The following is a 15302-nucleotide window of genomic DNA, read 5'->3' as shown; positions in this document are numbered from 1 at the left end:
TATTTCTCCTTCCAAAATCTTAGAAATTGTCTTCATTATTTTATATCCAGGGTTTTTTCTTAGTACAGTTGTAAGTTTGGCATTTATAATACCACCAATTTTGTTTTTTGATAATTTTAATGTGGTTTTTGCATTTTTAATTTTGATCATGGCTTTTGATAACAAGTAATCTTTTGATTCTAAAATTTTTATCGTGATCGGAATTATTTCAAAATTTGATTTAATGTAACCAAAAACTTTGTAGTCGCATTAACTGGAATTTCACAAATATTGCAATACAAAATTGAACCATCGGTTTTAAAAATATCTTTATGATCGTTTACGTATGTCTGTAAACGACTCCTAATTGGAGTTTTTACTTTAGGCATTTTAAAGTTCCGAATTAAAATTATATCAAAACTCACTAGACGCACTCGGGCACAATTTTAAACATCAAACGCAAGACATCGAAAACTGACCGTCTAACACTTGAATTCTATTATATTATGAGCAACGAATTTATCTATATTTATATATATATGTTGCATAATATGAGTATATGACTATATGAAGTATGTAATCTTATCTGTGGAAATAACGACCGGTGTCAATTTTATCGATTTTATGTGTCTGTGAACGTGAAAATACGACGAAAAACGAATATATGTGTTATAAATAATAATATGCACTTTAAAACTACAAATATGCATTCAATATGTACCTATTTAATAGGTAAAAAACGTTGAAATATGCAAAATATGCAAAATAAAATTGGTGTTATTTTAATAAGAGTGATCGAAATCGGGGAAAATTTTCATCAGATTTCAAAAAGCTCATTCCAATACATATATGCATTTGCATATAAATCCGGTCCCTAAATTCATAATAATGAAAAAATAATGCGTCGCCCGGAGCGCTATATCGTACTTGTCTGGCACACACACACACACACACACGTCATATTATATATGTATATATGTATGTGTATGTATTTATACAGTAGAACCTCGATTGTCCGAACTAATTATTGGGAACGCACCTAGCTCGGCACGCAAAAGTTTGTAGGTATACTGGAAATAGTTTAAAAAAAACAATTTTTTTTTCGTAAAACATACACTTTTATTATACCTACCTACTATTATTATGTATTACATATTTATTATTATATCAAACATAATATAAACATAGTATATATTATTTTATTGATATTTTTTTTCTTCATTTGACGACAAGCTGCGACGCGCTTTTCTGCAGCTAAGTTTTTTGTGAACCTTTGAATAAAGATCGGATAATAGAGGGTTCGTAAAACGGAGGTTCGGGTAATCGAGGCTCCACTTTATTGTGTTATAATTCTCATTTGAACTTGGCATTAAACCCTGTTTTCTTTGGGAAAAAAATCGACGATAAATCACGTTTTATTATACCGAGTTATTTTCGAAACCCAAATACTCGTAACTCTAAATCATATATATTACTACACCCTTAATCCGTAAAGGTCATGTACGCCTAAAAACCAATGTTTGCAATATAAAACTCGCTTACGCCATCGGTAAAGCGTAGATAACTATTTTAGAATTGTTGTACCATATTATTAAATGCTATTTCGACGTCCGCCATTAAATTGTTTGTAAATACACGTGCTCAGCCGTCGAAGAAGGTTGCTCGTCGTATATAATAGGTATATACAGTCAGCTCGCGGTATAACGAAGTTCGATATAACGAAAATCTCGGTATAACGAATACAACTGTCGTTCCCTTGAAAATCTCGTGATATAAAGAAAAATTAAATGTATTTTTGGTCCCCTCTATATAACGAATATTTTTTAGGCAAAAGTTCTCGCAATGTAACGAATTGTTATAATTTTGGAGATTGATGTTACAAATTATACGAGTTTGTTTCGGCTATTATTATTTATTATGCGATAAGATAATGTTCATGTCGTTGCTTAAAGGATACACGTCAATATAAATTAAGCTATAACGGAGTTTATTTCAGCGATTATCATGCGATAAAATAAATGACTCTACAACGTTATTGTAACCTCTACGTTATGTCGTTAACGTCTTAGTTTAGTTTCGTTGTTGTGTCAAATTTGGAGAACACTATTGACCGCATAAGCGAAAGTAACGACAAACAAAAAAAAAATAACCGATTAAAAAAAAAAAATATGTCTAGATATGTAATAAACTAAAAATAAATTGTAATTAATTAATAAATAATATGTATGTATGTATCTAATAAAATATGTGATAATATCTAGGTAATATGTATGTATGATGTAATTATACAAATCTAATAAAACCTAGATTTATTTTCTTTTAAGTCTCGTTTAAACGAATTTTGTTGATATATATGCTTTTGATATACCGAACTTTTTTCTCAGTCCCTTGAAATTCGTTATATCGCGAGTTGACTGTAGTTTACTTTGCTTTTCTTCGCGACGACAATGAGAGTAGGTACCTATACACATTGTACCCCGGGAGTCATATCAATACAATATTCTCGGAACCAAGACGTTTCGATTGTGTCCGTAAAGCCAAAAATAAAGGTGGATAAGTGGATGTCGCTCTGCTGTACAGTAGGTTACAAGTGGGTCACTGTAATGGATGGTGTTAAATTTGAATTCAATGATATAATATCATTGTATAAGAAAAACGATTCTGAGCGAAAACGGTCAGTCAGCCTATGATATTACCAAGTATATTTGATGATATTATTGTGAATAAAGTAATTTATAAATAACCTATTTACGTGGAACCTTGTTTTAACCTTAGCTATAAAAGTTGAACATTTTATAAATTTTCAACTACAAAATAATTATTGAATTTTAAAATTGATAAATGTTGTCAAAATTTGAACTTTAAATACTTATAAAAAAAAATTGTGTCTATGTATTTTTAATATTTTTCAACTGCTATTGTAACATTATATCAGGAGCCTTGCATTAAATGTTCATGCTTTTTTACCCAACAAATACAATTTTATTGATATTTATAGAAAAAAAACTAAAAAAATTTAAAACTGACTATATGTCCGTAAACAGCTCAAAAAGAGTCATATTATTTTATAAATGTTATCGTGTATAGAAAATGCTAATTTAAACATTCAGTGAAATTTTCAAGTATCTACAGTATCTACAGTCATTCGTTTTTTAATTACAACAAAATAAGAAAATTGTTACATGAGATATCGAGTAAATATCAAATGTTGTAAAAATATAAATTTCAGACGCTCATAAAAATTTAATTTAAGTTTCTTGAAGACATTTTTTTTTTTGGATAAAGGTAGAAAAACTTATGAGTAATCTTATATTACATTTTCAAATCTTAGATTTAAAAAGAAAAATTTTTATGAATTCTCAACTCAAAATAGTTTGCTAATTTTCGTGATTTTTCTGTATTTTGTCAAATTTGAACTTTAAATGCTTATAAATAAAAACTGTGACTAAGGATTTTTAATTTTTTTCATCTGCCTTTTAAACAATAACCTAGGAGCCTTCTATTAAATTTTCAAGCTTTTTTACCCAACAGATAAAATTTTATTGATATTTATAGAAAAAAAAAACTAAAAAAAATGGAAATTAACCATGTCCGTAAACAGCTCAAAATAACTCAAAATATTTGGAAAATTTTATGGTGTATAGAAAATGCTTATATAAACATTCAGTCAAAATTTCATGTCCCTACGGTCATTTGTTTTAGAGTTACACCAAAAACCAAAATCGATTTTCTCGAAAACAGAATTTGCGTAAAAATTCCCGTTTTTCCTTAATTTTTCTTTTGTTTTTCACGTCGCTTGTGAAAACTACTGGGAAATTTACCAACTAGATTCTCTTTCCTGTCAGAAAAGTTACTATTAGTTACTTTGTTATATTTTGTTGATAACAGATATATAACTATGTGATAACTATTAGCGCGGGAAAACAAGTCGATTTGAACCGACCAATGAGAATTATGCTGGTGCCGAAATCATGTACGTTTTGTTAATATGCTACCCGGCGATATTTACAGGTGGGGTACCTAACTGTTATACAGTGACCCACTTGCCCACCTTCTAGATTTTGTTCGGATGGGTAAATGTCGGAGGAAATATTGCTGCGGATATTGGTGGAAATTATAAGAACAATAATGTAATTAATATTTGTATATGTTAATATATTATATATCAACTAGTTACAAAATATTTTTGTTAAACTCATATAATTCTTTATTATTTTAGCAAAGGTGAAAAAATATCGTAAATTATTTACAGTGATGCCCGTATAGCCACTCGCTCGCTGCGACAAAAAAAAAAACGAAAATATCCACCGACTTGTTGTACAACACCACCTTAAGTTGGTCACAGGTTAACCACCGTAGAACCACTCTTACCATTTTCTCTTATCACTCACGGACACCCGGGTATCTAGACACGGTCTTTATTTTTTCGGGTCATTTCTTTTGAACGTAAGTTTTTATTATTTTAATACGTTATATTAATTAGACGAAAAAATACATATTATGATATTTATTACTTGTATAAAACTTGTCCTTAAGGTATTTTTATTAAATATTTACCTTAAAATTGATATTTTGGACAGTATGAGACGAGGCACAATAAGACAGTTTTTTTTTGTCTTATACTCTTCAAAGGCGTTCTTGTCGTTCTTGATGGCTGCTTAAGTATCGGTTAAGACTAAGCGTCAAAATTCATCGGTCACTAAAGAAATCCTGTTGTTTATTGTTATCAGAAATTTTGAAAACGGCCCTTAATGTATACCATCTAATGTGTTAAATTTTATTAATATAGCGAATATTTATTAATACTTAATTAGTGTTCTTTTAGGGCTAGTAATGGTTAAGAACCTAGTCAGAAAAACCAAAAATGGAAGTTTTAGTGTTTTAAAACAAAATAAATTGAATGAGATTTGTCTCTTAAAAAAATGAATGTCTCAATGTGCCACTCAAAACCCCTCTCCCCTACACATTCTAAGATAAACAAACTGTATTACTTCTTTTTTTTGGCACTTAAACTCTTATTACTAGCATGGGTGATTAAACATCAATTAGACTATTCAAATTAATATTCATATAATTACTGATTTTAAGTTAACACTGGGTAATAACTATAAAGGTAGGAAAATAACACTAAGTTTGTACCTAAATAGGATTCAAATTAAAAATTTTTTCACTAAAATAATATACTGTACAAACAATTTCAAAACAATATGTTGGTAACGGTGTACAAAAATGATTCTATAATATTTTAGAATCTTTCCATTTTTCATTAAATATTATGATCTGATTTATTTTGTATTTTTTTGAAGATATTATTGTTATTATAAATGTGTTTTTAGTTTTTTACTATATGGCTTAAAATTTAAATTTAAATTCAATTTTTTGATTTTAATTTCAAGTTTGCTTATTGATATTAGTTTTTTCTGCTTTAAATTTAAAATAATATATTTTTTTACTATTTTTTCATAGAGTATTATTAATCATTTATAACGATAATTATAATTTATTTATAAATGTCCTTTTAGTTTTAAGGCATTCAAATCCTGGGCTTAATATACAATTTACAATGCAAAATTCAAAGCAAATACCAGAAACCAGGAGATGTAAACCAGCCAAATTATATGAAAAATCATCATTTGTTGATATTTATGAAGTATTGCAATCCTTAAGAAAGTAAGTGGTAAGTGATTTAAACTGATAGATAAATATTAAAAACAAATTTTGTTTTTAGTGGTGAAGTTTTTTGTGATATTAAACTTGAAACAGATGATAACAAAATAATATTCGCACATAAAGTAGTTTTAGCATCGGCTAGTCAATATTTCCATGCTATGTTCACAAAATTTCTAGAAGGGAATCTTGATCTTGTAGTTATAAGACAGATAGACTCAACCGCTTTACTGCACTTGGTAAATTTTATTTATTCAGGGAAAATCATGGTTACTGAAGAAACCGTCCAGGTAATAATAGATAAAGTTTGATTTAACTATGGAAAACTAAATTATTTAAATTGTATATTGTTTATTTCTCAAGGTTTTGTTACCAGGTGCAAATCTCTTGCAGTTAGAAGTAGTAAAACAGGCATGTTGTGATTTTTTACAGACACAACTCTGCCCTGCAAATTGTATCGATATAAATGCAATAGCTAATTTATATAACTGTACGGAATTGTTAACAAGTTCAGAACAATATATTCAACAACACTATTCGTACGAAATATTATTTATTATTATAATTCTATACATTTAATTTATTATTGTTATATTTTGATTGTTAGAGAAGTTGTTGGTAGTGAAGATTTCCTATCTTTATCATCGGCACAAGTAATTAAGTTGATCTCCAGTGATAAACTTAAGGTTTCATCTGAAGAAAAAGTAGGCAAACTCGAATTGATGATACTGTTATATTTTAGTATTGCCAAAGAAAAAATTCAGTAACCTTCTAATATGTAATATGAAGTCTAATTTTATTAATTTATATTTATTGTTTTAGGTATTTGAAAGTGTTATTCGTTGGGTAAAACATGAATTAGGTTCAAGAAAATGTTTTTTACCCCATTTACTGGAATACGTACGTTTACCATTAACATCAAAGAACTACATAATAGATAAAGTTGTTGAGGAACCTCTTCTTAAAAATTGTTTTAAATGTAATTTTTTTCTTTAAATATACTTTTACTGTGAATTAATTTATATTTTATAATATATATATATATTTATATTACTAATTTATTAAGGTAAAGATTACATAAGTGAGGCATTAAATTTTCATATACTCAAGGCAGCAGAACTTATTCCACAAAACATCCGGCATCAACCTAGATATGGAGATAAAGTATAATTTTGTTATCATTTATTTCTCTTTTCAATATATTTAACATTTTTACATTATAAAAGGTGATATTAGTTGATGGTGGAATGGATACTAACGTAAGTAAGGGTATAGAATGGTATGACCCAAAAACGGACCGATGGCAGTATGCACCAGAAATGTTTACAACCCGTGAAGGAGCTGGTCTAGCTGTAGTGAAAGAAAATTTAGTGTTTGCTGTGGGTGGTGTTGATAAAAATCATGTTGAAACTCTTCGTTCAGTTGCTGTGCTGGATGTTACTTCAGAATCACCATATTGGATACAAACAGTTGACATGATAGTTAAACGAGAATATCCAGTAGTTGGTGTAATAAACGATTATCTATATGTCGTAAGTAATGTTGTAATATAATTAGTACTTCTATATTTATGTTATGAAGTAGTTAATAATGAATTATATAATACATTTTAGGTTGGTGGATTTAATACTGATGATGGAGATTTAAATAGTGCAGAAATGTTTGACTACAATACTCAAGAATGGAGTATGATATCTAGTTTACCTTTTATAAGATGTTCCTTTGGGGCCGGAGTCCTGAATAATCTTTTATACGTGGTAAACTATTTTATTATATGATTTTAAATTTGTAATATATTTGTTATAATAATAATAATAATAATAAGTGGAGTAAATTAAATTCTCATGATAACGAAATATATCTACAAAATAAAATATTTCTAGACAGTAGGATTGACCATTTCACGTACATAATCCCTATCAGTAGAGACATTGTCACCATTTGAATTGTAAGCCACAGGTAGTAATAAAGTTATTCCAACTATCAGAAATTTACGAAACAATTGTATTTCGGATCTCCTGGAATCTTTCTTGAGTGTTAAACCAATAAAAATAACATTGAATGTAAAAGGCAGGCACCATCACCGATAATTTGTGTATCTAATTGAGGTGTCAACATTCCATTGACAAAAAGCTCTTCAATCAAAATATCTGAACAAATTCATTGAATAGGCACATTTTTAAATAATTAACCAATAAAACGAAAATAAAATCGATATAATTCAGTTCAAATGAAAGAAAGTTATTATAATAATATACCGACTATGTTTAATGAAGATATTAAAAAATAATAATGGTCATCATGGAAATAATAACAATAACAAAGTTCATTGTATATAATTATACAATTTACACCTAAATTTTGTTCTTTGCTAATTTTAACACCTTAGACTCAACATTTTGCAAAAATCCTTTCTTAGTGCACAGTGAAATTATAATATTCATCAACCCTATAGCTCTAATAGGTTTGGCGTTGTTATGAATCAGTCACTCAGGACAGTCTCGTTTATACATACAGATTAATAATTTTTATCTTATGTCATATTTCGATTGAAATGCTAATTTATAATACATGTTTGTAATTAAAAATAATAATATTGTGTTTATTCAACTTTTCATAAATGATATGTACTCTATCACTTTTATTGAAAACGCTATGCGATAATATTGTATTTTCGGTTTTTTTTCTACTTCACAATTTGTATTAATTTTATTTTATAGGTAGGAGGATATGATCAATCATCACGGGATTTAGACACTGTTGAATGTTATCATCCCAGTTTTGATACATGGAAACCAGTTGCAAAAATGTCCGTGTGTCGCAGTGATGTCGGAGTAGGAGTTTTAGATGGTGTACTGTATGCTGTAGGTGGTTATGATGGATTGAACTACCTTAGTAGTGTTGAAACATACAGACCAAGTACAGGAGTTTGGACTTCTATAACAGATATGCATTTGCCTCGAAGACATCCTGGTATATCTTATTGTTTAATAATTCTAAATTATTGCAACAAAATGTTTGTCAATATATTAAATTTAAGTTAAATTTTCAATATAGGAGTAGTTGCATTAGACGGTTTATTGTATGTTGTCGGTGGACTCGACGACTCTCACTTTTTGTATTCTTCAGAATTTTACAACCCACAAACCAATTCTTGGACCATGGTCACAACATCAATGAATGATGAACGGATTCATGCAGTAGTACTAGCCATTAATAGGCCAAGACATTTTACAACTTGTTAGCATTCATGATGTTTATTTTATACAATTTATTAATGTTTATTATATTGTATTATAGTATCATTATTGATTTTCCATTAATTTTTTAGTTTTTAAATGTTTTGTTAAAGGGTTTTCATATTATGACCGTCATTATAATGAAAGTTTGCAATTAATGATTTATAACTAGTTAAAAATATATAGTAACTTTAATTTCTATTTTACTTTTCCATTGCTAAAAATTGAACATTTAAATTAAGGTTTGTCATAATTCATGAGTAGTTAATATTGTAACCAACAATTATAATTAAACAAATATATACTTAAACACAATTTTCTTCATATGTATTTTTAATCCAAATTAGGATGAAATTAGAGAGGTATTTATTTAATTATATATTAATTATAAATTTAAACTGGAATAAACCTAAGGTAACAATTTTTATAGTTATTAATATAGTAGGACTTACATCTATTTATGTAGACTGAATGACAGTAAAAATAACCACTCAGAATCTAAAATATTCAATAATTATAAATTTAATTAAATTATAGTATTATTATTGATATTAACTATTGAGTCTAAATACCACATAGGTTAGATTAGGAACGGCCGTGCTGTTAGGTTCTAATAGCAAGACTGAACGGACCGAGAACTTCTGTTGTAAAATTACATTATGAAGTCTGGTCATGCCAGATCTAATTTTAAAATGTTAGTTCCAGAATGTTTAATTTTTTTTTAAAAAAAGTGGGTAAGTGGATGTTGTTTTTCTCTGCAGTAGATTATTAGTAAGTCACTGTTTAATGGATTCTATTAAATTAGAATTCAATGATATAATATCATTGTATACGAAAAACGATTCTGAGCGGGAATGGTTTGTCAGTCTAGATATCACAATTTTCTATACGTTTCTATAATGATAAACAGAACGTTAGAAATTAAAATCCCGTTTGTAGCGATTTTTCGTAATTTGTCGGTGGTTTTTCACATAGCATTAAATAATTATTAAGAAAATCGAAAAATTACCTAAAGTACTACTTTGATCAAATTTTTTAATAGATAAGATATGCTATAATATGTTGAAATCGAAGCACTGCTTCTGGTAAAAATTTTGTATACAGGATAAAAAATTTTTTTTTAAATAAACACCATTGTAAAACCACTACCTAGCTTCCTTTCTCTGCTCAGAATCTAAAACTGAAAAAATTGTTTTTAAGTACCTAAACTTCACGAAGAATTCAAATACGTTTTCAAAAGTTTTATCCTACAATGACTAAAAAAGTCGGTGCAATAAATTATTGGCGTAATATAATATGTCAAATTGGGTAAAAAGTACAAACATGACCGAATCCCCTTAAAAATAATTGTCATATAAATTTTAATAAATTTGATTTATTATAGGCCATAACCATGGATATTAGTCGGTGTTTTAATAAAACATTTAAAATATAATAATTAATATTGCGTTTATTTTTTAGTTTATTACACGATAGATATACGGCCACGTATCTTTTCGATATTTTTTTTTTTATATATTAATTTTTCATTACAAATCTACATTCCGTAACAGTTTTGGTGACGTCTCAACGTGTCCGTAGTCGTAATTGTGTAGTTTTCGATTTTGTTTGGCAATGAGGACGTCGAACGGTCAGTAACAGATGCAGGGCGCTGGAACCCTTCTGAAATTGATTCGACGACGCCATGATGGTCCTCAAGAGATCGACTAACCTGGCGGCGTATAAGCTTTCGCCTGCAGTGTCAGGAACCGAGTGGCTCGTAAAGTAGTAAATAAGGCTGGAGGAGCCGAGTGCCGAGAATCGAGTCGTCGCCATTGGTGGAGCTCAGATGTCAGCGAAACTCTAAAAAAAACCTAACACTGCGAACGCGTAACGTACATTACATAATTATTACATACAGAGTAAAATTACGGGGCCTAAAACGTCATTATCATCTGCACTTGCAGTTATGACTTATGATATTATAAAGGTTAAAAAGAGCAAAAATAGACTTAAAAATATAGTACCTTGTGGCTCGTACCTACAACAATATTAACATGTCAATAAATTAATAACACAACAAGTCATAATATAATTGAACTTGATATAATAACATTGATATGATAAATTAACGAATCAATAAATATAGCATAGGTACCTACCTAATACAGTTATACAATATAAAAATGTAATATTAACGTAAATATAATTTTTAAGGGATAGAAAACTAATAGAGCGGAGTAATTCAATTTTTGTATAGGTATATCTAATATATTATAATATATAAATATTAGATATCTAAGGATAATATGAATAATGCTTACTGAATTGTCGATAGTTGACATTGGACCCTCACATTCCATACTATATTCTTGTGGTATATTTGTGCCATATAATCAGCTGGTATAAGACGTCATAATTTTGAGCGTACTAAAATAATATTCAGTAATGGCTTAGTACAATAATTTTATTTTCTTTTTGTTAATTAACCCGCGTCAACTTAGGCCAGTTGGTGGTTTTTAAATGTGGGGGAGGGTACTGTAGGTTTTAAACACGTGTGTTTGTTGGTTTGGCAGATTTTTTAGTGGGCACCCGTAGGTGTCTGCCATGCCCGGATGGGGTATGGCGGCACGAAGAAAAATGTCACTCGCAACCGAGGCTTTGAACCGGCGTCGGTGCGCGTCCCAACCGACGTCTTAGTCCGCTCGGCCACTCCGTCCTCCGGATAAGATAAATTTATCTACTTACTTAAGTCCGTTATGTGGTTTTCGTAGAAAATATTCAGGATTGTGATATTAATACATAGAACGCCAATGAAATAATTATGATGCATTTAATATTGTTCTTCATTTTTAGTTTAGAGATTGTATTTTGTTTTTCAACAATTATATCGTCTTCAATCTACAAAAAATAAACCTAAAATGTCTCGAGAGAAAGAATCTCAATATATTTTTTATTTATTTAATTATTTAACGGACGGGAGTCCAATTTACATAATACATAATATAGGGTATACATTTGATAGAAAATTAATATTAAAGATACAGATACATACAAGTTAATATAATAATATGTTAAATTATTTAAACAAACAAATTATTAAAGATTTTATTAATATTTATTGATTAATGTGAGAATATTTTTGTTTCTTTTATGTAACCAATTTTTAGTTAGGAATTATGTTAGGAATTTCTCGTGTAGGAATTTATATTTGCCAGGTGAATCCAACCTAACCTAACCCTCAATAACGGTAATTATCAACTCCTCTTTATCTAATAGGATAAATGACCATTAGTGTCCACTAGTTCTAGTTAGTAATATTATGCAAAAACTAACTAAACCTAAGGCCAGACCTAACCCGATTACAAGTAGTAATAGTCAATATATTACTGGACGAATAACAACTTTCCCATCATTTATATTTATTAAATATTTTCAATTTATATGGTAATTTTTATTTTAAATGAATGAAAAAAATATATAATATATTAATAATATTTTTATAGATTAATAACCTTTCAACGAATAATCGAATATAAACCCAAACAAATAAAATGTTATAGCTCAACCGATCTGTGTTTGATAAAATTGGTACATTCATAATATAGCATTTACGATATCCACCATATAGCTAGGTATAGGTATTACAGGATGTAACAGAAAGACCTGACAAATTAAATTCAAAAAGGTGGGTAAGTGGATGTCGTTCTGCTGTACAGTAGGTGACAAGTGGGTCACTGTAATGGATGGTGTTAAATTTGAATTCATTGACATAATATCATTGTATAAGAAAAATGATTCGGAGCGAAAACGGTCAGTCAGCCTATGATATTAACAAGTAAATTTGATGATATTATTGTGAATAAAGTAATTTATATATAACCTATTTACGTGGTACCTTGTTTTAAATTTCCAATCATCAGCTATAAAAGTTGAACATTTTTTAAATTTTCAACTACAAAATAATTATTAAATTTTAAATTTAATACATTTTGTCAAAATTTAAACTTTAAATGCTTATAAAAAAAAATTGTGCGTATGTATTTTTAATATTTTTCAACTGCTATTGTACCATTATATCAGGAGCCTTGCATTAAATTTTCACACTTTTTTACCCAACAAATAAAATTGTATTGATAATTATAGAAAAAAAATCTAAAAAAAATTGAAAACTGACTATGTCCGTAAACAGCTCAAAAATAGTCAAATTATTTTATAAATTTTACCGTGTATAGGAAATGCTAATATAAACATTCATTTTTCAAGTATCTACAGTCATTCGTTATTTATTTACAACAAAATAAGAAAATCGTTAAATGAGAAATCGATTGAATATCAAATGTTATAAAAATCTGAATTTCAGAAGTGCATGAAAACTTAATTTGTCCTTCTTGTAGACATTATTTTTTAAAAAGGTAGACAAACTTATTTATAATCTTGTATAACATTTTCAAATCTTAGATTTAAAAAGAAAATTTTTTATGAATTTCTAACTCAAAATAATTTGCAAATTTTCGTCATTTTTACGTATTTTGTCAATATTTGAACTTTAGATGCTTATAAAAAAAAATTTTGACTATGATTTTTAATTTATTTTATCTGCCTTTGAAACAATATTCTAGGAGCCTTCTATTAAATTTTTAAGCTTTTTTTAACTAACAAATAAATTTAATTGATATTTATAGAAAAAAAAAACTAAAAAAAATGGAAACTGAAAATTTCCGTAAACAGGTCAAAATAAGTCAAAATGTTATGGTGTATAGAAAATGCTAATTTAAACATTCAGTCAAAATTTAATGTACCTACGGTCATTTGTTTTAGAGTTGCACTAAAAACCAAAATCGATTTTCTAGAAAACAGATTTTGCGTAAAAATTCCCGTTTTTCTTTAATAGTTCTTTTGTTTTTCACGTCGGTAGTGGCCAGGAAAGGTCGAGCACGTTCGCGAAAACATAGCTCGAACCATTGGCTGGGTGGGGTAGCCGGATTCACCGGGTTTGCGGGGGGTACAGAACCTATTAAAACATACTACATAATTTAACGTTTGTCCATATCCGCAAAAAATTCTTAAACTTGATGTTAACGGCAAACATGCAATGATATTATGTCCGCTTTCGGCTTTTTTATCTATAAAATAATTGTCTCTATGGCTGTGGTTAATCGCTGGTGCAGTATTGAGGATTCGCAATGTTTTGTCCGTGTCACTAGACTAACATATTTTCTGACACTCGTACCATTTTCATTAACCTTATACATGACGGTGCAAATTAACAAAAGGCGAGTTTTGGTTCTAGCGCATAGCTCAAAGTGTCACCCGAGACCCGGATTCCGGTAGCAAGCACGGGAAAATGGCATCCCAGAGTCCCGGTCGGACTTATTATTGACCACGATTGATTTAGTAAGACACCGTGACTTGCCCGAAGAAAATGTCCGCCGGCAGCCAAGGTTTTGAACCGGCCATCATAATTATTATTATTTTCTTAAATAACTACATTATTAATATCGTTTGTGTATTGACATCACAACGAGGCGTATACATCGAGTGACAAGTGCGTATATTCGGCTACGTGTTCCAGCTGTATAATAATAGTATTATTATTGTTATAATCAACGTTTATGTGAACGTCTCGTTGCGTCATGCCGATAGCCTATTATTTTATTTATTATTATCATCACCATTGTACATGATGTATATTATATTAATATAATTATGTCTTGCGACAGGTTCCTTATAATTTTTCCACAAACTCCTTGACATGTGCAAAACACAAAACTCTATGATACTTAAAATTGTTAAATAACTTATTTTATTCTATATTTCTATGCATTGCCATGTGTCACAAACTCACCACGACACATCTTATTATTCACCTTTGTGCATGTTAAATTATCATATTATTTACAACCACAAAAAAACTTTATAATTTATTGTATGTAACTAAATTATTATATTTTGTTTTCCAATAAAAAATTGCCTTATATTACCGCTACGAAATTGTTTAAATTATTAATTAATGCTAAAATTATTTACCTTTTGTATAATATAAGCCAAATGATCACCCTAATCTTACTCTTATTATTTTATTTTATTAGCTAATGCTACCTTTTTCCCCTTTTAAATAAATCATGAGTTTTCAGTTAACTTATGCGTGTATTCAAAACCTACAAGTTCTAACGACTAGGCCTTAGAGCCACACGCGGTGAGTGTTCTCCTTAGGTTGTGGGTAGGTTATGGTGTCGTAACAAACCCAACTCCTATATTTCGCACAAGAAAAATTAAGTAAAAATGTTTAAATAGAGTTAAATACTTACTATACATGTTTTTTTTTGAAAATGTTTATTATTCGTAAAATAAATTTTTTTACTGTAGGATACATATTCTGCAAATACATTTTGAATATATTTTATGCAAATACGCAACTATGTTACCAATATTAGC

General features: G+C 28.8%; 1 protein-coding gene across 1 annotated transcript in view; it reads left to right on the top strand.

Moving 5' to 3' along the window:
- The window catches only part of LOC132936649 (kelch-like protein 2), a 61701-nt gene extending 52732 nt beyond the window's left edge, over positions 1-8969 (top strand). The window contains exons 3-13 of the mRNA XM_061003404.1: positions 4232-4425; positions 5502-5649; positions 5708-5936; positions 6010-6185; positions 6254-6350; positions 6469-6625; positions 6713-6810; positions 6873-7178; positions 7260-7403; positions 8367-8619; positions 8704-8969. Coding sequence (XP_060859387.1) covers positions 5543-5649; positions 5708-5936; positions 6010-6185; positions 6254-6350; positions 6469-6625; positions 6713-6810; positions 6873-7178; positions 7260-7403; positions 8367-8619; positions 8704-8891 — 1755 coding nt within the window. The 5' untranslated portion in view covers positions 4232-4425; positions 5502-5542 and the 3' untranslated portion in view covers positions 8892-8969. The remainder of the gene's footprint in view (positions 1-4231; positions 4426-5501; positions 5650-5707; positions 5937-6009; positions 6186-6253; positions 6351-6468; positions 6626-6712; positions 6811-6872; positions 7179-7259; positions 7404-8366; positions 8620-8703) is intronic.
- Positions 8970-15302: the final 6333 nt, after the last annotated feature.

Source organism: Metopolophium dirhodum, chromosome 1 (assembly GCF_019925205.1).
Source record: "Metopolophium dirhodum isolate CAU chromosome 1, ASM1992520v1, whole genome shotgun sequence".
Taxonomy (NCBI): Eukaryota; Metazoa; Arthropoda; class Insecta; order Hemiptera; family Aphididae; genus Metopolophium; species Metopolophium dirhodum.
The sequence above is the reverse complement of the archived record's forward strand: the minus strand, read 5'-3'. Positions and strand labels throughout refer to the sequence as shown.